The 27,032-nt window shown below is 40.2% G+C and overlaps 1 protein-coding gene across 1 annotated transcript in view; it reads right to left on the reverse strand.

Annotated features, from left to right (window-relative positions):
* LOC113936205 (putative protein ZNF720) overlaps window positions 1-26,370 on the reverse strand; it is a 94,751-nt gene extending 68,381 nt beyond the window's left edge. The window contains exons 1-3 of the mRNA XM_035724912.1: window positions 26,329-26,370; window positions 20,502-20,628; window positions 19,911-20,006 (exon numbers count right to left, since the gene is read on the reverse strand). Of these exons, the coding sequence (XP_035580805.1) occupies window positions 19,911-20,006; window positions 20,502-20,628; window positions 26,329-26,370 (265 nt within the window). The remainder of the gene's footprint in view (window positions 1-19,910; window positions 20,007-20,501; window positions 20,629-26,328) is intronic.
* Window positions 26,371-27,032: the final 662 nt, after the last annotated feature.

Below are 27,032 nucleotides of genomic sequence, written 5' to 3' on the forward strand. Positions count from 1 at the left end.
AAATCTTACTGAAGGGCATTATGGTAACCTGCTTGAAAGCACAAGTAATTTATTTAGGGATTTTAAATAGCAGATAACAACAGGGGCACCTGGGTGGCTCAGTCAGTTAAGCATCTATCTGCCTTTAGCTCAGGTCATGATCCCAGGGTCCTGGGATGGAGCCCTGCGTCGGGCGCCCCGCTCTGCGGGGAGCCTGCTTCTCCCTCTCCCTCTGCCTGCTGCTCCCCCTGCTTGTGCTAACTCTGTCAAATAAAAAAAAAATCTTTAAATAGCAAACAATGTTAATTAAAGAACGTGAAAAAAATATGCACTGTATAATACCAAGAGGTTAGACAACTGAATGCTGTGGAAAAGATTAGCCCTCTACAAGTTAGTTTTGATAAATTATTGGCTACTTGTTATAGCAAATTACCAAGATTTTCACTGCAACTGTATTTTTTCCATACACATCAAAATCTGAAAGCAATAGGTTTTCCTCAAATTGTTACTCAGTGTTTTATTTCCCCCCAACCCTCAAAACACAGAAAAAGGATTTTGTAAATCAACTACTTGTTTAGGGGAATCCTAAGATATCAATGTTCACAAACCTTAAACAAGCTACAATCGAAGTATGTGGACAAACACCACCATTTATGGAAAAAGGTGTTGGTTTTGAAAGAGGTTAAGTACTACACGAGTTACATAATCATACTATTCCTGTCCTCCCAGAACCAAACTGGGGGAAATCTTTTTTGACATTCTGCCAAACACCACATAGTTAAAAACACTGCACAAAGTGAGCCCTTTATTTTAAATGACCTTTGCCGTGTTTTACTATACTCTCTGGCTTAAAGTTTATTTTGACTGATGTAAGCACAGCTAACCTGCTTTCTTTTGGAATCCATTTGCATGGAATATATTTTTCCACACCTGTGCTTTCAGTCTACGTGTGTTCTTAAAGTTTCCTAAACTCAGGGCACCTAGGTGGCTTAGTCATTAATCGTCTGCCTTCGGCTCAGGTCATGGTCCCGGGGTCCTGGGATCGAGCCCCGTGTCGGGCTCCCTGCTCCGCGGGAAGCCTGCTTCTCCCTCTCCCACTCCCCCTGCTTGTGTTCCCTCTCTCGCTGTGTCTCTCTCTGTCAAAGAAATAAAATCTTTTAAAAAAACGTTTCTTAAACTCTTGAAGACTGTACATGGTTGGGTCTTGTATTTCTTTCCATTCAGGCGATCTGTCTTTGGATTGGAGAATTTAGTCCCTTTATATTTAAAGCAAGTATCAGTACAACTATGGAGTTACGGTTGTCATTCTTTTCATTGTTTTCTGGCTGTTTAGAATTATTTGTCCCTTTCTTATTCATTTGCTCTCTATCTGTGATTTGATGATTTTCTATAAGGGTATACTTAGGTTATTTTCTCTTTATCCTTTGTGTATCTACTACATTTTTTCATTTTGTGATTACCATGAGGCTTAAAGAAGACATCTTATAGCAGTCTAGTTTAACTTCTTACCAGCTTAAGTTTGCTACTAAAACACTTTCAGGACTCTGGTAATTCTCTAAAAATGTGGATGTAGGGGGCGCCTGGGTGGCTCAGTCGGTTAAGCGTGTGCCTTCGGCTCAGGTCATGAACTCAGGGTCCTGGGATTGAGCCCCACATCGGGCTTCCTGCTCGGCAGGGAGTCTGCTCCTCCCTCTCCTTCTGTGCTCTCCCTCCCTCTCTCTCTCTTTCAAATAAATAAAATCTTTAAAAAAATTAAATTAAAATAAAATAAAAATAAAAATGTGGATGTACAATTGTATGTCATTTTACGGAAGAGCTAGCTATTCTCTGATATCTATGAGGATTTCTTCATTTCAGCCCCATCAACTCATACTCTCTCACGATTACTATTATGAAGATGTATCAGTAGTTTACTGGACTGCCATCTCATTTTCATTAAAGACCAATTAGTAAAACATTTAATTTGTAATATTCAGAATTTTTTTTAGTTTTAATAAGTGGAGAATGAAGTTCTGAACACCTACTTCATGGTGACCTATATCAATGTTATAACAAGAGGAATATTCATTTAGATTTTCCTCATATATTGTATGTTACATTGTCCTTCATCTTCCATGGAAAATTAGATATGCATGAATCCTACCTAAGAAAGAAATATACTTAATGCAACAATAATCACCTACATAGTTTCACACACCCACTAGGAATAAATGAATTTTCTGAGAGTTATGGGAGTAGAAAAAACATTAATAATTGCAAGTTACAAATCTCATATAGGGTCAATGGAAATAAAAACACATTGAAATTATACCTATCCAAAAATCCCTCCCTTCTATATTTTGAAGCATAGTAACACATTATCTGTGTATTATTACTTTTTTGATGTAATCTCTGAAGTGACTGATGCACTGCTTTATACTGTGGATTCTGTGATATTTATGGACATTTGAGGTTCAATGAAATATGTTTCTATGTATTTTTATCTTTCAAGTTACTTTTCTTCTCTGAACTCTCTGATGTTTTCTGAACTGTAAGAGAACATCTTTCCTCATTCGTTATGTTTGTACAGTTTTAACCAAGACTGCATTTTGGGAAACCAGTAAGGACTGAATTCCACTTAAAGGCTTGGCCACTTTCTTTACATGTTACAGTTTTGCTCCTGTATGGTAAGGATGATGTTGAGCAAGTTATGACTTCCAGCTAGAGGTTTGCCACATTCTTTCCATTTGTAGTATTTCTCCTCAGTATGAACTCTGTGATGCTCCGTAAGGGTTAAGCAATCCAAAAGCTTTACCACATTTTTAACACTTATAAGCTTTCTCTCTTGTATGAATTCTGTAATGCTGGAAGCTTGAGCACTATGAAAGGGCTTGCCAAATTTTTATATTTGTAAAATCACCTCTACTGTACATTCTCTGGTAAGGAATGAGGGTTTAGCATTGCTTAAAGGTCTTGTAAAAAAGGTCTTGTTAAAAAAAAAAACAACAACATTCTTTACATGTGTATAGTTACTCTCCAATATGAATTCTCTGATGTGGAGTCAGGGTTCAGCAGTCCTTCCAAATTCTCTCACAGTCTTCAAATTTGTAAGGCTTGCTCCAGTATGAATTCTGTGATGTACGGTAAGGTATGACTGATAGATAAAGGCCTTGCCACACTCTTTACATTTCTAAGGTTTCTGTCTAGTATGACTTCTGTGATGTACAGTAAGGTGTGACTGCTGGATAAACCTTTTGCCACATTCTTTACATTTGTAAGGTTTCTCTTCACTATGAATTCTGTGATGTTTAATAAGGCTTGATGGATGGTTAAAGGCTTTGCCACATTCTTTACATTTGTAAGGTTTCTCTTCACTATGAATTCTGTGATTTTTTTTTTAAAGATTTTATTTATTTATTTGAGAGAGAGAGAGAATGAGAGATAGAGAGCATGAGAGGCAAGAGGTTCAGAGGGAGAAGCAGACTCCCTGCTCAGCAGGGAGCCCGATGTGGGACTCAATCCCGGGACTCCAGATCATGACCTGAGCTGAAGGCAGTCGCTTAACCAACTGAGCCACCCAGGCGCCCCTCTGTGATGTTTAATAAGGCTTGATGGATGGTTAAAGACTTTGCCACATTCTTTACAATTGTAAGGTTTCTCTTCACTATGAATTCTGTGATGGTGAGTAAGGACTGATTTATGGATAAAGGCCTTGCCACATTCTTTACATTTATAACGTTTCTCTCCAGTATGAATTTCTTATGTTCAATAAAGTTTAAATGCTCTTTAAAGGCCTTGCCACATTCTTTACATTTATAAGGTTTCTCTCCAGTATGAATTCTGTGATGTTGAGTAAGGTTTGAGTGCTGGTTGAAGGCCTTGCCACATTCTTTACATTTATAAGGTTTCTCTCTAGTATGAATTATGTGATTTTTGAGTAAGGGTTGAGCGCTGCTTAAAGGCCTTGCTGCATTCTTTACTTTTGTAAGGTTTCTCTCCACCACAGGTTGTCTTATGAATACATATTACTGAAGACTGACTAAACATGTTCCCAGGCTTATTTTATCTCTATGGGTTTTTTTCCCACATGAATTCAATGATGATCACCAACACTGGAGGACTGGTTAAAATCTCTTTCACATTCATTAAATTTATAAGGATTCTCTCTCATATGCATACTGTTATATAGAAGGTTGGACCTTTGATAAAAGACTTCCCCACCCTTAATACATTGCAAATGGTTCTCTTGAAAATGATTCCTTAGATGTTTATTACCATTTGAACCTTGATGAAATTTTTTTCTCACATTCACTGCCTTGAGCAATTCTGTCTCCACTGAAAATGCTCTGGTAATTTTGGAGTGTTGAGTCCTCAGTGAAGGACCTCTCAGATGGATCCCATTTAGCAGTTGTTTCTTCGTTTTTATTTTTTAAAGATTTTATTTATTTGACAGAGAGACACAGTGAGAGAGGGAACACAAGCAGGGGGAGTGGGAGAGGGAGATGCAGGCCTCCCGCAGAGCAAGGAGCCCGATGCAGGGCTCGATCCCAGGACCCTGGGATCATGACCTGAGCCGAAGGCAGACGCTTAACGACTGAGCCACCCAGGTGCCCCAGTTTCTTCATTTTTCAATCTCTGAAGTTTAGAAATATTTGACTGAAAGGTCCATCCAATCCTATTTTCAAAATTGTTCAAATCATTATTTTCAGCATGTACTAGGTAACTTTCCAGGTTTTCCACATTCTCTATCCATATATATATATATATACATATATATATATATATATTTGAATATTTGATTGGATTTTCCTTACAGAAACACCCTGCTTTGCAGAACTAGTCGACTTAAAAAGGAAGGTTTTACAAAATATTTTATATCTTTCACCATTGTGGGCAGTGAGATTCTTATTATGGGCAGTAGTCTCTATTTGGATATAACCTTTATGATCATTATCCCAGTCTATCATTAAGTGTAACTTCTCAAGGACACTATGTTTATATCGACCCATTGATACAGCTGAAAGATACTGAATAACAGAAAAGTAACGTCATTCCACTTACAACTTTCAAATATACTGATGAGGTCTAACATACCGATGACGTCTAACATACAACCATAAAATCAATCAGAGAACATCAGCAAGATGGCTGAGAAGGAATCATCAGGACTTCATTCCTCCAGGGACACATAAACTTGCACACAACATACTGACCACATAGCTTAATAGATAATTCTGTAGAATTGTCAGGGTGTAACACAAATCACTCTTCTCTACCTCAAATAATCATGAAAAGTAACATATGAGCCCAAAATCAGCAAAAGGAAGGAATTATTTTTAAAGACTTATTTGAGAGAGAGAGAGAGAGAGAGAGAGAGGAGAGCATGAGAGGGGAGGGCCAAAAGGAAGGGGCAAGTAGATTCCCCACTAAGCAGGGAGCCTGACACAGGATTCAGTCCCAGTACCCTGAGCCGAAGTCAAAGAGACTTAACTGACTGAGCCATCTTGGCGCCCAGTGGAGAAAAGGAAATTTAAAAGAGAAATGAAAAAAATGATCTAGCAAAAATAGGAAAATAACAATAGGAGGATTTGGTTTTCAGAAAAAACAGAAATCAAAATTGACAGACCTATAAATAAATTAAGTAAGAATGAAAGAGAAGACCAACTAAAATCGGAAGAAGTGAAACAGACACAGTATAACTGATACCATAGAAATACAAATAATTATGAGGCAATGATACATAATTATATGCCAAGAAATAGATACCAACAAATGGGTATAAATAGCAAAAAACATATAACCAACCTGGACTCCATAATGAAGAAATATTTTTAAAAACCTCCACTGATCTACAACTACTTAGTAGATTGAAAAAGTAATTTAAGGGGCGCCTGGGTGGCTCAGTCGTTAAGCGTCTGCCTTTGGCTCAGGTCACGATCCCAGGGTCCTGGGATCGAGCCCCATATTGGGCTCCCCGCTCGGCAGGAAGCCTGCTTCTCCCTCTCCCACTCCCCCTGCTTGTGTTCCCTCTCTCGCTGTCAAATAAATAACATCTTAAAAAAAGAAAGAAAAATTAATTAAAAAAAACGCCCAACAAAGAAAAGTCCTGTGCCAGAGGAGTTCACTGGATTATTCCTACATATATATAGTGAGAAACTGCTTCAAATCTCCTCCAACATTTCCAAGGAATTAAGACAAGGGAAACGGTAACTCTCTCTGTGACACCAGCATTAACATGTTGTCAAAGCCAAAGGGCAGATGCTACAAGTAAAGGCTACAAACTACTACTTGTGAGGAAGATTCATGCAAAATTGACAATAAAATAAAGCAAACTGAATCAAAAGCACACATTACCATTTTACAACATAATCAAGTGGGAATTTTTCCTGGAATTCAAGGCTGTTTCAACATATGGAATACTATCAATTTGAGACAGCACATTAGTATCAAAAATGGCATGATTAGGAGCACCTGGGTGGCTCAGTTGGTTAAGCATCTGACTCTTGATTTCAGCTCAAGTCATGATCTCGGGGTCATGGGATGGAGCCCACGTTGGGCTCCATGCTCAGCGGGGAGTCTGAGATTTTCTCTCTCTCCCACTGCCCCCCCCCCCGGTTTGGGAACTCTCTCTCTCTCTCTCTAAAGTAAATAAATAAATGTTTTTAAAATAGCATGATTGGGACACCTAGGTGGCTCAGTCAGTGAAGCGTCTGCCTTCCAGATCATGACCTGAGCCAAAGGCAGACGCTTCACTGACGAAGCCAACTAGGTACCCCTCAACTTCTTCTTTCTTAACATTACACCACAGGGAAATAGAAAAAGAAGAAACTTAGCTGAAAATCCCTAGGAGGGAATACCAAAGAGAAATCAGAAATAAAATATGCACCAGAATAAACAATAACATTGAAAGCAAGGCCCAGTTTTACAAAGCAACAAACAAAACTGGCAATGGTTTAATGACACTACCCAAGAAAAAAAGGAGAGAAGACTCAAAAACCAAAATGAGATATGGAAAAGAAAATGATACAACACATAACCACAGAAATGTATACTGTGATAACAGATTACTATAAACAATTATATACTAACAATTTAGAAAAATTAGGGAAAAAAAAGATAATTCCTACAAATGCAGAAGTTACCAAGTTTGAAATATAAACCTTGAACCTAAGAAATAGCAGGTCTTCTTAGACCAATTACAAAAATAAGAGTTGAATTTGGAATAAAGATCCTCCCAGTATAAAAAAGCCCAAGACTACATGCCTTCATTGGTCAATTTGAACATATACTCAAAATAATAATAATAATAATAATAATAATAATAATAATAAAATAACAATAATAATAATAATTAATAAAAGTAATAATGACAAATCTTAGAAATAGCAGAATAGAGGGAAAATCATTCTATGAGGCCAGCATTATCCTAGTACCAAAGCAGGATAAAGACAATACAAGAACAAAAATGTCTCTTTTGTCCAATATAAGTATTGTTACTCCGGCTTTCTTTTGACATCCATTTTCATCCCCTCTCTTTCAATCTGCAGGTTTCTTTAGGTTTAAAGTTAGTCTCTTATAGGGCTGCCTGAGTGGCTCAGTCAGTTCAGCACCTAACTTCGGCTCAAGCCATGATCTTGCGATCCTGGGATTGAGCCGTGTCGGGCTCCCCATTCAGCGTGGAGTCTGCTTGTCCCTCTCCCTCAGCCCCTCATTCTGCATATGCTCTAATAAATAAAATAAATCTTAAAAATAAAATAAAAATGAGGCTTCTGTATGCAGCATATAGATGGGTCTGTGTTTTTTAACCCATTCAGACAGCCTATGTGTCTTGATCGAATGAAAATGTACTATATACTCCAAAGTAGTTATTGAGAGATACGTGTTTATTGCCATTTTATTCCTTGTTTTGTCACCGTTTCTGGAGATTTTCTCTGATGCTTTCTCATCCATATCACTTTTGCTGTCTTATCTGCACTCAAAATTCGGCTTTAACATTCCTTATAGGGCTGGTTCATTGATCAAGCTAATTCTACCCCTCCATGGTGAATTTGATCAGCCACTCTTCTGTGCCACCTTTTCTTTTTCCTTCTTCCCACCACCATGTCAAACATATTCTTGGAAAGAGCTCCCTCTTTGACAAGTAATGCAGGTACAATCTGCTTCTGGTTGCAATACTGGATTTCTTAGCTTGGACTCCAGTCAATCCATAGCCTTCAAAAATATCAAGTTTTTCTGGGCGCCTGGGTGGCTCAGTCGTTGAGCGTCTGCCTTCAGCTGAGGTCATGGTCCCAGGGTCCTGGGATCGAGCCCCAATCGGGCTCCCTGCTTGGTGGGAAGGCTGCTTCTCCCTCTCACATCCCCCCTGCTTGTGTTCCCTCTCTGTGTCTCTCTCTGTCAAATAAATAAATAAAATCTTTAAAAAAACAAAACAAAACAAAAATATCAAGTTTTCCCTGTACCTTACTAGTTCCCACTGTTTCACGGTACAGGAGCTCTTCTGTTTTTAACTCAGTCTTCCTCCTAAAATTTGACTTTGCCTAATATGAGCATGGACATAAAAATCCATTGCACTTTCCAGTATTCCCCAAAGAATCCACTTATAGAGAGAAGCCTGAGTGAACCATGTGGCCATTATTACATACACTTTAATGGTGAGAGATTAGAGAGAGCACTCTGCAGGGGAAACAAGTTAAGAAGCTCTCACAGAAATTACTGTTCTTCATGTGTCTTCTGGGCTGCTCAGCCTGTGAGGACTCCAGCATTCACTTCTGAATGCTGGGTTCCTGCTGGGAACTCTTACCTCTCTGCCATGTCTTCCCCTTTCTCTAGTGTTGTGTTACAGATTAATTTGCTTTCCTAAGTTTACATCTTACTATGAATACATAGGATTACCTTGATGTGCAGGGCAGGTTAGCTTGCGTTTACATGCAGCTTCTTAAAAAGTAGTTTAAGTGATACATGCTTGGGTATATCTGTATCTAGTTTTCTTTCTTTTCTTTTAAAGTATACTTGACATTCAATGTTACATTAGTTCAGGTGTACCACATAGTCATTTGACAACTCTCTAAGTTCTGCTATGCTCACAAGTGTAGCTACCATCTGTCACCATAGGACATTGTTCCCATACCACTGACTTTATTTGCTATGCTGTATCCATTATCCCCACGACATATTAATTCCCTTACTAGAAGGTGGTACTTCCCATTCCCCTTTACCCATTTTGCCCATCCTCCCTCCCCATTCCACTCTGGTAGACAGCAGTTTGTTGTTTGTACTTATGGGTCTGTTTTTGCTTTTTTTTTTTTTTTTTTTTGGTGTTATTCTCTCCCATTTGAGACAACGTGAATAGACCTAGAAAGGTATTGTGCTAAGTGAGATAAGTTGGACAGAGAAAGACATACCGTATGATTTCACTTTTAGGTACAACCTAAAAAACAAAACAAATGAACAAACAAAAGCACAAAAAGACCCATAAGTATCTACTTTGTTTTGAATAAGGTCCATGGATAGTGTCAAGAACTCCAAAAATTCCAAGATTCCACACATTCTATAATGTAACAAGTTGGCTTATAACAATTTTCCAATGCTCGTTGGAGACAGAGGACTCTCAGATCAAAGTCCGAAGGATCTTGTAGCTCGTGACACAGCAAACACCATAAGCTTCTTCATCACACTAATTTCACTTGCCCGCTCCTCACCCCAAATCATACAGCTAGATGCTGCACATGCAGTTTGTATTCCATCTTTGAAATCCTGTGCATAGGAAACCCCAATATCTTAAAGGAAAGTCTATCTACCTGAACTTTTTTTTTTTAAAGATTTTATTTATTTGGGTGCCTGGGTGGCTCAGTTGGTTAAGCGACTGCCTTTGGCTCAGGTCATGATCCCGGAGTCCCGGGATCGAGTCCCACATCAGGCTCCCTGCTCAGCAAGGAGCCTGCTTCTCCCTCTGACCCTCCCCCCTCTCATGCACTCTCTCCCTCTCATTCTCGCTCTCTCAAATAAATAAATCTTTAAAGAAAAGATTTTATTTATTCATTTGCGAGAGAGACAGAGAGAGCACAAGCAGGGGGAGAGGGAGAAGCAGACTCCCTGCTGAGCAGGGAGCCCGATGCGGGACTCGATCCCAGGACCCTGGGATCATGACCTGAGCTGAAGGCAGACGCTTAACCGTCTGAGCCACCCAGGCGCCCCTCTACTTAAACTTTTGCCATGGAATGAGATATCTCTATTTTCCTGTACAGTAAACAAATCTGTGCTCTATCCAAGAGGAAGATACTATCACTATATTCCAAAGCTTTCTTATACACAAACATCAATGGAAAGACAAGAAGAAAAACTTACAGTGCCTCCATCCATAAAACATGGAGAAACATAAACCCATAGAGAATCGTCTCCCAACAATATCCACCACTCAGTTTGACCCCGGCCTGGCTCCTGCCTAATTTTCCCATGCGTATACCACCTCGTCAAATACTCCTTAATCTGACACAGGATCTGGGAGAAAATCTATTCAATTTACATCATGCACTGTTAAAGACTATGATCCACAGGATCCAATACAGAAGAATCGCATGAGCTGTAACATTCACTTCTCAATGTCCCTATAGGTCTTGCATGTGAACAGGTAAGGAAATCCCAATACTTACAAAAATCTACCTTAAATTTCTGTAGTGAGCTTTCTAAGGGAGAGGGGTGAAGAAACAACTGTGCAAAAGCATACAATTTACATGTATCTGAAAAGATGAGAGGATTTTATATCTCTTACCCAGGAAGAGTAAGCCCTGGATATAGTGGAATCATGGCACATTACAGTAAAAAGAGTGAGGATTGGGAATCACACATGAATTAGGGCAGAGGTGTTCAGGAACCGTCAATGGGGAATATTAACAAAAACAATGCAGACATAAAAGATTCAGGAGATGGGTTGCCTAGGTGGCTCAGCCGTTAAGTGTCTGCCTTTGGCTCAGGTCATGATCCCAGGGTCCTGGGATCGAGCCCCACATCAGGCTCCCTGCTCGGCGGGAAGCCTGCTTCTCCCTCTCCCACTCCCCCTGCTTGTGTTCCTGCTCTTGCTATCTCTCTGTCAAACAAATAAAATCTTAAAAAAAAAAAACAAAAGATGCAGGAGATTGAATCAAATGAAACAGAAGCGTCACAATGACAAAAATACTTTGGGTGGCTCTGAACTTAGGTGAAGATCTGGAAGAAATGCTGATCTTATGAATACACTTGACCTACTGCTTATGCCTCTACCGGATGAAAATCAAGGAACCACTGGTATAGACCATGAACTCACAACATGATTTCAAGGAATAGTAACAGTGCTGGATATAGCAAATGTATAATTTTCTTCTGATATCCACAATAGTATCCAAAATAGGTTTTCCTTCATGATGTTTTGCTGCCTGTTTGGCAGTGACATATGGAGGAAAATGAAAAGCTCATGTACTTGGAAACTTTTACTTTAGCTCCTTCCAAGCAGCGTACATATGGCTAATCCTAATGGTCTAGAAGACACCCAAGACCCACATTGCACTACAGTGGACACATCCCTGGTCACTCTGTAAAGATACCGAAGAAGTCTACATTTGAGATCATGACAGAAATCTCTTCACCCAAAATCTGTCACTCTTGGTGGGACTCCTTTAGAGACAATGACCAATGAGTTGACTATACTCATGTTTGGCAGTAAAATCTGTAGAACTTAACCTATGCCCAGTGAAGTAAAGAGAGAGAGGGATAATGGTAAAAACAGCTATCAGTTTGCCAAGATTCTAGCTACAGTCTATGACAAGTAGATTATTGCTATTGCCAAGCCCTTAGAATGCATTCTGCTATGGGAATATAGGAATAATCATTCATAGAGCAGATGGATGGCTCAGTTGGTAGTGCATGTGACTCCAAGTTTTAAGGTTAAGCCCCATGTTGATTACAGAGATTACTTACAAACAAAATCTTAAACAACAAAAACCTCAGTCACTACACAAACCACAGAAGACGTTGTTTAATACATTTCTGAACAAAACTGTAAGATAATTAATGATGTTATTAGAAAAACATAAAGGATTGTATTTCTGTGGTCTTGGTATAAGAGAATATTTCTAAAAGTGGCAAAAAGACCCTACCATGGGATGTCTGGGTGGCTCAGTCAGTTAAGTGTCTACCTTCAGCTCAGGTCATGATCCTAGGGCCTTGGGATCCAGTCCCGAATCGGGATCCTTGCCCCACAGGGAGCCTGCTTCTCCCTCTGCCTGCCACTCCCCCTGCTTGTTCTCTCTCTCTCTCCCTCGACAAATAAATATTTTTTTAAAAAAAGAATTTATCATTTAGAGAAAGAGCATGCGAGAGCATAGCAGGGGAGGGCCAGAGGGATGGGGAGAGAGAGAATCCTTAGCAGACTCTGCTGAGCATTGAGCCCAACGTGGGGCTCTTCCCAAGACCCTGAGATCATGATCTGAGTCAAAATGAAGAGAGAGATGCTTAACTGACTAAGCCACCCAGGCACACCTCTCTATCTTACCTTAATGTAAATAATGATTCCCTAAACACTTACTTCACCATGATTTATGTCACTCTTATACGTCAACCACAAATGGCATCTCCATAAAAAAAACCAAAAAACAAAATAAGCAAAAAAACCAAATGGCATCTCCATGTGGACTTTCCTCATACACTGCACACCATAGCCTCCTTAATCTTCCATGCAAAGTGGCATGAATGACTTCCCCATCATACAAGAGCCCCTCATGTCTCTGAGACAGCAACGACCAAACCACTTTGCAAGCATACAAGCAATAAAGGCACAGCATGAGATTATTTAAGAGTAAAATAGTATTTGCCATGTAAAAAATCTCAAATATGGTTAAAAGAAAAAGAAGAGACACACTATTATCCCTCCCCAGACATCCATCCTCCCTCGATCCTTTCAGGCATATTAACAAATGCAGTTGAGGGGCGCCTGGGTGGCTCAGTCATTAAGTGTCTGCCTTCGGCTCAGGTCATGGTCCCAGGGTCCTGGGATCCAGCCCCGCATCAGGCTCCCTGCCCCTTGGGAGCCTGCTTCTCCCTCTGCCTCTATCGCTCTGTCTCTCATGAATAAATAAATAAAATCTTAAAAAAAAAATACTTAAAAAAAAAACAAAAACATGGCCTGGGTCCACTTATATATAGATTTTTTGGTTGTTGTTGACACATACTGTGCAGTATTGTAAAAATGTTTTCTGTTTGGGGCGCCTGGGTGGCTCAGTCGTTAGGCATCTGCCTTCGGCTCGGGTCATGGTCCCAGGGTCCTGGGATCGAGCCCCGCATCGGGCTCCCTGCTCGGCGGGAGGCCTGCTTCTCCCTCTCCCACTCCCCCTGCTTGTGTTCCCTCTCTCGCTGTGTCTCTCTCTGTCAAATAAAAAAAAAAAATGTTTTCTGTTTATGATTTCCTTAATATTGACTCTTCTTAAGCTTACTTTATTATAACCATACCGTATAAAATACAGATAACATGCTAAGAATGGGATATTGACTGTTTATGTTCTAGGTAAGGCTTCTGGTCAACAATAGGCTATTTTCATGGAAAAGCAGGTATGATTTTACTTCTGGGGACCCAAAAGTGAAAAGCAGATTTTCAACTGTGGGAGAGTTGACACCCCTAATATCTGCATTGTCCAAAGCTAAAATGTAATTGATTTAAGTGAATATTGGATTTTTCTCCATAATAAATTTATGGAGAATTCAGAATCATGTCTGGAAAATGAGACGGACTTATTGCGTTCTGCTGTGAATTCTGATTTTATATAAATTTCATTCCATTACGTAGTTTGCCAGTTGTTCACGTCTTTAATGTTTTTAGCCTTCATGAAGACTTTTTTTCTGAAGTGTATATTAAAAACATAAGTTTTTCATCAATCATTACATTTCTGGCATTTCTGTCCTGTATGCTTTCTGTGAGGTTGAGGAAGAGTAAGTTCCATGTGAAGACTTTGCCAACATTCTTGACATTTGTACAGTATCTCCACAGGATGTATTATCTCATGCTGAAGAGTTCTGATTATGAAATAAAAGCTTTGCCACATTTTTTATATTTGTAGGGTTTCTGTCATCATGCACTCTCTGATGTTTAGAAAGTTGTAGTGCTGCTTAAAGGCTTTGCCTTTTTTTTTTTACATTTTTTTAAAGATTTTATTTATTTACTTGAGAGAGAGAATGAGATAGAGAGAGAGAGAGAGCATGAGAGGGGGGAGGGTCAGAGGGAGAAGCGGACTCCCCGCTGAGCAGGGAGCCCGATGCTGGACTCGATCCCGGGACTCCAGGATCATGACCTGAGCCGAAGGCAGTCGCCCAACCAACTTTTTGTCAGCCTTCTAACCAGTATGTGTTACCTTATGTTGATAAATTTTGAGTGGGAGTCAAAGGCTTTGCCACATTGTTTACATTTGTAAGATTTCTTTCCAATATGAAATCTCTGCTGTTGACCAAGTTTTGAAGACCAGTTAGAAGGTTTGCCAGAGTTACTACACTTGGAAATCTTCTCTCCAGTAAGGATACAATGATGTACAGTAAGATTAGAGTTTTCACAAAAGACTTTCCCACATGTATTACTCTTATACTAGTTCTCTGGAAACTGAGTTCCCTGAGGCTTATAGGATTTGACCCTTGATAAATGTCTTTCCAAGATTCATTCCATTGATACATTCCGTCTCCATTATAAACAGCTCAGTAATTATGGAAGCTAGAAAGGCCTACAGTGAGGACTCCAAGTGCAGAACACCTAACATAAAAAAACTTGCTCCAGGGCGCCGGGGTGGCTCAGTTGGTTGGGCGACTGCCTTCGGCTCAGGTCATGATCCTGGAGTCCCAGGATCGAGTCCCGCATCGGGCTCCCTGCTCGGCGGGGAGTCTGCTTCTCCCTCTGACTCTCCCCCCTCTCATGTGCTCTCTCTCTCTCATTCTCGCTCTCTCAAATAAATAAATAAATCTTAAAAAAAAAAAAACTTGCTCCAAGTTATGTATTATGGATAACTATTGAACAGTGATGTTTCCATAAAGACCTGCCCCCGTGTTTATCAAAATTAGAGACATTGGAAAAGGAAAGATTATGTGTTGACTGAAGGATAATGAACCTTCTGAAAAGGACCTCTCAAATCAATCACATTTAGAATTTTTATCTTCCTTTTTCAATGTCTAACTTTCAGAGGCGTTTCTGTGCATGACTGATCCAAACTTACATTTGAAATGGTTTGAATGATTATTTTCAGCATGGACTAGGGGGATTTTCCAGAATTTACAAACGCCCTTTCAGAGAATATGTATATGTATAAAAATGGATTTGGGTCTTTGGGTCAAAGACATTGTTCTGCAAATATAACTGACTTAAGGTGGGGTTTTCTCCCCCACCCCCCACTGAAGGTTTTATACCCTTGATCTCTTCTGGCAGGAGGGATTTCATTATGGGTAATTGTCCCAGTTTGGTTTTATCCATCATAACATCCTTTCTGCCCTTCCCTTCCCCCATCACATTCATAGTCATTCATTAGTATAAATACTCAGGGCCACAACTTCCATATCTTCCCATATCACAATCTTCTTTGCCTGTCTTTGCTAACAGGCCTAGGGTATTATGGAAAGACACAATTAAAAGATACAAAATAAGTTATCCCACTCACTATGCTCACATGCATATACACTAAAATGCTAATGTGCCCCATTAATACCTATCATAGGGCATCAGCAATGGAGGAATTGGAAGCACTTGGACTTTGCTCTGCCATGGAGACAAAAATGGACCAAATTACCTTTTAGAGTGCTCCAGAAGCCAGATAGGAGAATACAGCACACCCAGCGATTACAAATGCAGAAGAGCCACATCAGAGAGACAAGGGAAGTTTTTGACACTTGCCCACTGCAGCAGCTCACCCTCCCTGACACTCCACAGCAACACTGTGAGAAAACTCTTACAAATGAGTGACCTGTGTGTTCAATGATCAGACTTCTTTGCAGCTGCCTGAGGAACTTGTTTCTGTCGTTAATGACATGGAAAAAAGAGGGAATGAGAGTACCCTTTGGAAGCAGTGTGGTAGCTACTCAGACAAAAGGTGAGTATTTGTTCAAACAATGGACAGCTAATAGAGCTGAAGGGAAACAGAGAGAGGAAGGTATCATGGGCTGTAAAGAAGTAACTGCACTTTTGTAACCTGGGAAATTACAAAAATTTAGACATGACAAATGCCCAGAATGTATGTGACAGATGCCGTAAGTACTATTACCTGTGTTCTTTTCTACAAAGCAAGTCCATAAAACTGGCCCAGAGGCTTCTTTTTTTTTAATTCCAAAATGTCAATAAAAGATCACAAGCAAACAAAAGAAATAGAAAAATGTGTTTCAATCACAAGAACATAATAAATCCTACAAACTGACCCTCAATTAACAAAGCACTCTTACCTGCACGACAAAGAATTAATCATCATAAACGCGTGCATGGAGAAAGGAAGAGAAAACAGATATGTAACTAAATGATATCAGAAAACTGGGCATGACCAAAATGTAAACCCAAAGAGGCAAAGTATAACAATCAACCAACCACGAATTGGGAGCTGAAGAATTCAATGACTGAATTTAAAAACACACCAGTGGGTCACCCATAGACTTGCTCAAGCAGAAGGAAGAATCAGACAATCTAAAGACCCCTTGTTTTAAACTGTCTACTAAGAAGATGAAAGAAAAATGTGGAAAAGGACATGGTCTGGGGACTCATGGGAGACCAATAAGTGGACCGATACGTGCACTAAGGGGACCCCATAAGGAGAGGAGAGCGAAGGGGGCAGAGAGTTGACGTGAAGAACTAAAGGCTTCTACTTCACACATACGTGGAAAGAAGAGACAAATTCAACAATCTCAGTAAATTCATAGTAGGATAAACGTCCAGACATGAACACCGTGACACATTATAATTAACCTATCAAAAATCAGAGGTGAGGGGCACCTCGGTGGCTCAGTTGGTTAAGTGTCTGCCTTCGGCTCAGGTCATGATCCTGGGATCAAGCCCCACATAAGGCTCCCTGCTCAGCGGGGAGCCTGTTTCTCCCTCTTGCTTGCCTGCCCCTGTCCCTGTTGGTGTGCACGCTCTCTCTCTGTCAAGTAAATAAATAAAATCTTTAAAAATCAGAGGTGAAAAGAGAACTTTGAAATGGCATGACAAAAGCAACTCCTCTTCTACAAGAGAGCCCGTATAAGATTATTACTGGAATGCTCAGTAGACCTTATAGGAAGAAGGGGATAGAATCATGTATTCAAGTACATGTAAGTTCAAGTACTGAAAGATTAAACAATCTACACTAAGAATAAGCTACCTGGCAGAACTGTTTTCCACGAATGTAGAAATGAAGACTAAGCCAAGTAAAAGACCCTCCGATTTACCAGCAGACCTGCCCTCAAGAAATGTGAAAGGAAGTTGTTCTAGTTGAAATAAAAGGATTCTGAAGAGTATGTGAAACCACATGACAACATAAAACTCCTGCTAATATAAATATTTGCACAATTCTAGAAACCTGTAGTGCTGTAATGAGGTAGCACAAGTCACTTGTATTTCTGCTATAGAATTTTTTTAAACAAAAGCATAAAAATCATAAATAGATGTAATAAACTATACAACATAAAAGATAGAACTTGTGATAGTGGTAACATAAAGTAGGTTCAGGGGTGGAGAGCACTAAGTAGAAAACTTTCCTATAAAACTGACAATATCAGTTTAAAATGGTTTGTTATACATTTAAGATGTTCTAAGGAATCTCTAAGGTAACCAGAATGAAAATACATACAGACGACAGAAAAGTTAATGAGAATGGTGTCAAAGCATATCATGGGTGTAAGACCACAATTCAGATAAAATATAATACCTATACAAGATACAGAGGTATAGAAAATTTAAAAATTACTTTCGATTCACCAAAAGTGCTTCTCATGCAAAGAGAATATAAATTCAACAATGAATAGATGTTGAAATTAATGCTAGCAACTCACCTAGACATTGTAGAACATTCACAACCACTAACTAAGGAAAGAAATACACAAGATGAGTTACAAACTGTGTACGGGTAATATTTATACAGACACATACATAATGTTATTGGCAAAGGGCATAAATCTGATTCATATTTGAGGTCGCATATTGTTCAAAACTGTACTGTGTTGAAAATTGTCACCCTATAACAAAATACATAGGTAAAAACAAAACCACAACTGACTAATTTTGTGGAAAGTCCCAAACAAAAGGAAGCACATTATTATGGAATTGCAAAACCAGAATAAGCCAAAATTTAACTGAAACAATTCCACATAATAAAAGGAAACCTTCTATAAAACTATAACTGTAAGCTCTGTGTATCCATGAAAAACAGGCATTTTCCATTTTGGCATATGCTCATTGACAGTAAAATTGTAAGGCATATTCATTAAAATCAACCATGAAGAGGTGTAATGAAAAATTTTATGAATAAGGACTTAAGAAACATCAAAAAATGTATTCTGTTATTGATCTATTCCTCTTTTTACACAGAATTCAAGGGTATAATCCATTCTTTAGAACGAAGCAGAGAAGCAAAAAACTTTCCTTTCTAAATAAACAAATGCCATCAAAGTTGTAAAGTATGCTGACAATCATTTTATAAAAATAAATATTGGGGATTAAAACCAGATACATTCTGAGGAAAGTAGTAAAAAAAAACCTTATGATTAATTTTTCCTGAAGTAAAATTCTATTTATGAACACAACATTTTTTCAAATTGGGAATTTTACTATCTACATCACTTCTTATAAAGCACATGCCCATGTCATATCAGAACTTTTGATCTAATAAATAAGAGATGAGTCTTACAGACAACTAATAAGAAAGTGAAAACATATGACAAAGTCACAGGAACCTCATATTATATGAGACAAAATTATAAAATGATGCAAGTATTAATAAGCTAAGAATTGAGACTTTATTGTAGCCTGTGGGTTCTAAAAGTTCTAAATCCCCAGGGCACCTGGGTGGCTCAGTCGTTAAGCGTCTGCCTTCGGCTCAGGTCGTGATCCCAGGGTCCTGGGATCGAGCCCCGCATCGGGCTCCCTGCTCGGCGGGAAGCCTGCTTCTCCCTCTCCCTCTCCCCCTGCTTGTGTTCCCTCTCTCGCTGTGTCTCTGTCAAATAAATAAAATCTTTAAAAAGAAAAAAAAAGACATCCCTTTTAAAAAAGAAAATAAAAGTTCTAAATCCCCTATAACATTAATTTTTGTACTAAATCTAGGAAACAAATAGAGACATTACATTATTTCACCACCAAGGAATGGAAAATATGGAGGGAAAATTTCTTCTAGTTAATACAAAGGAAATGAATGTTTGAGGTGAAATAAAGGATTTTCTTTTCTCAATTTAGGGAAGTGTTTTGTTACCTGATGAAATTACTGAGTCTCAATTTTGTACGTTTAAGATTAAAGCCTCCATAACATTTGGAAAGCATAAACCAGAAAACATGTGGCATCTGTCTCCAGTGTTCCGGGGGTTTCTGCACCAATCCCCAGTATGCCCACCACAACTCTGGCTCACTTTCTCACACGAAGCAAAACAGAACTTAGAAGAGGCTTAGCACAGAGACCCTCAGAAATAGGGAGATTTCCCAAGGCCCTCAAAGCAATGGAAAAGCTCTCAGATTATGGAGGCTCTCCCACTCCAAGGCGAGTCTCCAGGCCCTCACTGTGGATGTGATGGACCATCACTAGAGCTGAAGCAGAACCCTTAGAGAATATAAAAGCATGACAATGTTGGCTAGCAGATGTCCCTCTGTGAGAGACAGAGACATAAAACTGGGCTTCTCCAACTGATTTTCATTCAAGCAGAGCGACTGGAACCACATTTTAAGGTCTACCTTCCTCCTTCAGACTTGGACCTCACCTCTGTCATCTGCTTCATTCATTCCCACCTACCTGGATGAAAGGCTACTGTCTTCTTTCTCTTCCCATCCCAAGGGTCCTTCGTTTGCTCCAAAAAGGAGACCAAATCAGGCTTTGACACAATGAGACCTGTTTAATAGAAAAACCGAATATAACTATTGCTGGAGATTCTTTCAATCCACTATTGTGCTCAGCAGAGACGACAGAACATTGTAGAATTCTAAAAGATGATTTTCCCATCCCAAACACTGTTGACCAACAGCCCCTTTAGAACATGCAGGAGTTTCAAATATTCGCATCCTAACTTGCACTTCCAAGTACTACCGATGCAATAATAAGGACTAAAAATTGGAGTTTAAATGCGGGCAGTACCATTTTATGCCACTCCAGGTTTAGCATTGCCACTAATCTGCAGAAATGATGTTACCTTAAGGAAGGGGGAGCTAAAGCTGAAAAGCAAACATCAGGAAGATTTTTGTCTACAACTACAAATCCTTACTTTTGTTCCTTAGTGCAGTGATCTGAATTCCAGTTGTGCAAAGAAGAATCATCCAGGAGACAGTCTTCAAAGGAAGAACGAAACCCTGAATGTGGTTTGGGAAATCTGGCAGGAGTTATTCTCACCCAGGAAGAGGAGGTGTCCGTAGTTCTCTAACATCACATCCCTGTACAGTTCCCGCTGAGTGTGGTTCAGGCATCCCCACTCCTCCTGGGAGAACTCTATGGCCACATCCCTGAATGTCAGCAGTGCCTGCAATAAATACCACAGTCACCAGGTGGCCATAGGCAGGGTTCATAATGGCCCCTAGATCAAAGAGGGAGTTAGTGTCCCCGGCCAGACCCAAGACCTGGCCTTCACTGCCTGATTGTACCCACCAAACTTTATCCCACACTTGACTTAACCTCTTCTTTCCACCTTATCCTTTACTTCAACCAAAACACCCCATGGGCAGAGTCCTGTGGTGAAAACAGAAACTATCCAATAAAAGGTAATGACTGCCCAGGGGAAGTGCTTGGGTTGGCCCAGTTTGAGGCAGAGGGACCAAGGTGTAACCCGTGGAGTGGTCTACAGTTACCTTTATCTCATTATAATACTAAAATTCTCCACCCACGGAGAAGCACAAACCTCATTTACGTAATGCGCAAAGGGATCAGGTTTTAACCCAGTTATCCGTCCCAGAGTTGATTGAAAAGGACACACAGGTCAATATACCGAGAGGACTCTAAACCATTGTTCATAGCAGGTGTCAAACTTGACAAGAATGATGGAAACAAAAAAGTTATCCATGCAAACTTGATCTATCTTTTTGCGTTTCATGCACCCATCCATACATTTAGGAAGTGGTTACACACACATTAAAAGTGAATGAGTAGAAAATTGTCATGGTGATTAATTCAAGAACCATTTTCAGTGACATGACACTTACAAATCATGTTGTGGATGATGATGCTTCTGTCTTTTATTCACACGATCAACACAAACACACAGAGTGATACAGATGAAACAGCTATTATTTATGAGTCTAGTATGATGAAGGGCGCAAGAAACATTAGAGTTGGTTTCTGGACAAGACTCCACCTCCTTCCCAAGTGGCCAGCCTCCTGAATAAACCTCATATTCCTTTTTTTTTTTTTTTAAGATTTTATTTATTTGACAGAGAGAGACACGGCGAGGGAGGGAACACAAGCAGGGGGAGTGGGAGAGGGAGAAGCAGGCTTCCCGCGGAGCAGGGAGCCCGATGGCGGGGCTCGGTCCCAGGACCCTGGGATCACGACCTGAGCCGAAGGCAGACGCTTAACCGACTGAGCCACCCAGGCGCCCCCTCATATTCCTTTCTAATCAAAACTGATGCCTTGGGCGCCTGGGTGGCTCAGTCAGTGAAGCGACTGCCTTCGGCTCGGGTCATGATCCCAGGGTCCTGGGATCAAGTCCCGCATCGGGCTCCCCCTGCTCTGTGGGGAGCCTGCTTCTCCCTCTGCCTCTGCCTACCACTCCCCCTGCTTGTGCTCTCTCTCTCTCTGTCAAATAAATAAATAAAATCTTAAAAAAAAAAAAAACAACTCATGCCTTGTGTATTGGCTTTTCATGAGACTGGCAGCCAAACTTGGGTGTTTCGGTAACAAAATTGTCATGGGATTGTTGAGTACACCCGTCAGGAAATAATTATTGAGGATGTTTTCTGGCGCAACTTAGTAAGTTTATTCAAGTAGCATGGGACAGGACCCAAGGGCAGAAAGAGCTTCATTTTGGCTGTATGAAGCTCATGGTTATATGTTTAGTGCTCAAGAGAGAGGGGTCATGTAGGGAGTATTAGATCATAAATGTTTCTTTTTTTTCTTTAAAGATCTTATTCATTTCTTTGAGAGAGAGAAAGCAGGGGTGCGGGGGGGAGCAGAGGAAGAGGGACAAGCAGACTCCATCCTGAACACAGGCCTAATGAGCGGGGCTATCAATCCAAGGACCCTGAGATCATGACCTGAGCAGAAATCAAGAGTCAGATGCTCAACCCACTGAGCCACCCAGGTGCCCCAATCATAAATGTTTTTTTCAAATTTCTACTCATAAAACTATGGTATTATATTATAATACCATATCAATATCAATACCATAATATATTATGTTGTAATATGGTATTGATATTAACTATGGGTGAGATACACAGGCAATCATGAGACCCTTTAAGGATGTACCAACCAGCATGTATTTGATCCTTATCAAAACTATGCAGGTTATAGGTCAGCCTTCTGGGTTAAAGGTGAATATTTTTCTGTTTCTATCTCTCATCCTTTCACCAATGACAATTTTTAGTCCTTCAATTTTTAAGGTTGTTGAAAGATGAAAGGCTCATCTTCTGTAACTTCTTCAGGGTGACAGGGGTTGTAGACATGTCCCTACATGTGGACTGAAATTCGTCACTCTCTGTCCCTACATGTAACTATTACAGAAGGCCACTCTTGTAGAGTCCAGAGGGGACCCTGGGATGAATTTGTTTTGAGTAGTAAGCATCATCTGTTCGGCTGGGTGACAGAGACAGGAACTGCTTGCATATACCTCAACAACAGAAGGGAACGAAGCAAAAGGGAGAACACATTACAATTATTACTTTAATGGAAAATCATAAGAGCAGTGAAAAGACCCTTTAGGGGGACCATAATCCACCTCTCCACCAGGAATTTAAATCAATAAGTGACAGTGTAGGAAGAGAGACAAATCAAGAAACAGAGGCTTAACCAGAGAGAACAACCTTCAGGTTACCAGAGGGAAGGTGAGTGGGCAGAAGGCTTAAATAGGGGAGGGGAATTAAGGAATGCAACCTGTCCTGATGAGCATCAGGTGATGTATGGAATTGTGGAATCCTTATATTGTACATCTGAAACTAAGAAAACGTTGTGTGTTAACTGACTGGAATTAAAATAAAATCTTAAAAAGTCAAAAAAAAAAAAAAAGTAAAAGTGGTGGCAATCCGTGAAAACACTGACGTATCTTTATAATACCGAAAGCCACAAGTAGAGAATATTAGTTCGTGTGGTTCAAATAAAGAAAAGAAAGCAGGAGAGGTTAGCTCTTTCCTAAAGGGCATTGAAATGCACATTGACATTTCTTGATAATTACTTCAGGCCTGAAAGTTATGGAAATTATTACACCTACGTCATTATATCAGAACAAGAATGCTTCTTGAATGCTTAAAATCTGTATTTTGAACAAGGATCCCACAGTGGATTTGAAATGCTTAACTTAGTCTCTGTGTGATCTAAATATATTTTAATGAATAGTGAGGTGCCTGGGTGACTCAGTCGACTAAGCAACTGCCTTTGGCTCAGGTCATGATCCTGGGGTCCTGGGGTCCTGGGGTCAGGTCATGATCCTGGGTTCCCTGCCCAGCAGGGAGTCTGCTTCTCCCTCTGCCCCTCCCTCGGCTCATTTTCTCTGTCTCTTTCTTGCAAAAATAAATAATTAAATAATTAAAGGGGGGGGGGAGAATGCTTCTTGAATGCTTATAATTTTTATTTTGAACAAGGATCCCTCAATGGATTTGAAATGCGTAACTTGGTCTACGTGTGATCTGAATGTATTTTAATGAATAGAACATAATGCTTTCTAATGTGTTAACACTGATATGTAATGAATGATGTATTATCCGGCCACCAATAATTACCTACCTCACCTTATTTAAGAATGTAGACCACGTACAGTATCTGTCACCATTTGATAACAGAGTGACATAATACAACTAGTAATCCGTTTTCTCAGTGGCCTCAGACTTTATATGATGTATAGTTATATTTCCCACAGTTTATCTATTGCATCATCTTCTCCTTCTTGGAACTCTTGGGACATCAGGATAGATATATGACAGGTTATATCAGGGGTGTTACTGGCAGTTTGGGTCAACTCCATGATGGTGCTACTTGGCATCCATTTTGTGTAGTCAGTTGGTTTGCAGGAGACTTGAACTGACACAAGACATTCTCACTAGGGCATCCCCTAAACAACACCCTGCGGAGTCACAAGTTAATATAACTTCTTAAACTGACACCTCAACCACGGCCCTTGCAAACGACCACCTCCCCTGGCACCTTAGGTATTCCCCCTGTGCACACTTTAGAGAAGATCCCTGCAGAGATTACCTAAATGTGTTTTAGTGACAATGGCTCAATCTGGACTTCCAAGCACTCCACCCATGGATCCTAATAAAGGATTGAGCCCCATGTCATAATGGAGGGGTTCTTTTGATGTTGCAATGAAGTGAATATACACACATGGCAGTACCTGGTGTGTGAGAGATACCCCTTGAGTAGGAGGAAAATATTTCAACATGAGGCAAGGCATGAGAGAGAAAAATTCCAGGAAGAAGACCTGCTTGAATTCTGCAGGTGGAGAGAGGACACCTGTTTCCAGTTGCACACCTGACTCTGAATACAGAAAGATAAATTGTATTTCTTTTATTTTTTTAGTTATCCCCAGTTCCTTAAAATAAAAAATAAAAAAATTATCCCCAGTTCCTCTGCATCTCCTCAATTTCATTCCCAGCTCCATATTCATCTCAGACAATTTTTTGCCTATGTTGTGTCTGGAGCGTTTGCACTGACCTCTTAATTGAGATTAGAGGGATGCAAGGCCAGTGGGCCAAAGATTAATTCAGATATTAAGCCCTGAGAGGGATGTGAAAATAGGTAAAACATGATGATGGAACACTCCCCTGAGAGAAAGATAAGACCTATTGCAAGCACCCCTGGAGAACTCTTTCGAAATGTTGGGAGGGAACTAGAGAGAGCCTGTAGTCACTCCAAAGTCCAAGTCAGCTCCTAATGGTGTTATCTGACAAAGAAACGTAATGGAAATGGAGACTTGGCAACTAGGATGAGTTCCTGAGGATCAGGGAATTCCAATTTTTCTTCATGACTTAACTGCATTCCTGGATGTTACTGACAAGCAGATGCTGTTGGGTGACTGAGATTACTGACCTTCCTCAGGCCTAGACTGGTGGCAGTGGATAGCGAGGAGGCATGAGATGATGGAAATGCTGTAGAGATTGCCTTAAGATGTCACACGGTAGAGTAGATGTGGGAGATGAAGAAACCTTTGGGACACTGTAATAGGCAGGATCAGCAAGGCATGGGCTGTGGTTGCACAAAGCACTAGTATCCCAGGTGTGTAACCCCAACATAGGTTTGATCCCCTATAGATGAGTGATCTTCCAGGGGCTGACTCATAGCTGACAGGTACCTCCCCCATTTCCACTTACCCCATGATAGGGTTGGCAATCACCTGCTCTGGGCTCTGTGCTTGTTACCGACTAGTGGAGTCCCAGGTCAGTGTTCAGAGACAGTGAGCATCTCTGCTTCAACGAGTCCACCAATTTTTGGCCAGAAATCACCATGGTCTTTCACAGCCCTTGCTGTTCTTACACTCATCCTGCTAGGAGTGGAAATAGGGTTTCTATCAGGTGTGGAATCCAGTACAACGAAGTTGGATAACAGGTTAATCACATTTAACAGTATTAGAATTGAAATATAATAATCCATATCAGGGGCGCCTGGCTGGCTCAGTCAGTTAAATGTCTGCCTTTGCCTCAGGTCTTGATCCCAGGGTCCTGGGATCCAGCCCCCCATCAGGCTCTCTAATCAGTGGGGCATCCACTGCTTCACCCTCTGCCCTTCCCCCTGCTTGTGTTCCATCTCCCTCTCACTTTCTCTCTCTCTCAAATAAATGTTTCAAAATAATAAAAATCCATTTCATTTTGTAGCTGTGAGCTTGTGTTCAGCTATACTAGGAAAGAGTAATACTTATAGAAAATACGATGTATATTTTATTTTAGGTACACATGAATACGTAGGAAGCCCATGTCTGATAAAATGGCATGGACATCATGTGGGTTACACTCTTTTTTTGTTTTGTTTTTGCTCTGGTGTTATCCATATGCAGCACTGTGCTCATCTTTCATCTCACATGGCCCCGAAATGGCTGTCCCACCACTAGGTACCAAACCATGATCTCGGGGCTGTGAGATGGATTCCACAGTGAGCTCTGTGCTCACCTGGGAGTCTACTTGACATTCACTCCCTCTGCCCCTCCCTCAGCATGCACTCCTTCTCACGCTCTCTCTCTCAAATCAGTAAATAAATAAAATCTTTTTTAAAAATGTAGGAATATGCTTAACCCAGATGCACAAAGATTTCATTTTGTATGCAAATAGGATGCTAATTTTGAGGTAGGCAGGTACAGATGTGGGAACCTGCACTTGTGTTATTTAGGACTTTATGGAAAAATTTGGAGGGAGTAATAATTTTCCTTTAACATTCAAGATTATTTTATCTGGACTAAATTTCAAATTGACTAAGAAATATTACAGGAGAAACAAATCCTAAACTATAATTACATGCACCCAAATCCCATAATGAAAGTGAGACCCATAGAAATAACTAAGGCAGATTGTTTTTATGCTTTCTAGAAAAAGAGAAAATACATCTGTGAGGATTTGACAGAAAAAGGAAAACCTCTTTGGGCCTTCAAATAGTATGGAATTCTGAACGGAATTTGGGTAGTGGTAGTAAAGTAGTGAAAAGTAACAAGGCTTGTTCACGCAGACTTCTCAGCTCTAAATTCCCTATCCCTGGTGATAAGAATACCTCCTTACCTTTCTGTGCAGGAAG

This window comes from Zalophus californianus, chromosome 17 (assembly GCF_009762305.2).
Source record: "Zalophus californianus isolate mZalCal1 chromosome 17, mZalCal1.pri.v2, whole genome shotgun sequence".
Classification (NCBI taxonomy): Eukaryota; Metazoa; Chordata; class Mammalia; order Carnivora; family Otariidae; genus Zalophus; species Zalophus californianus.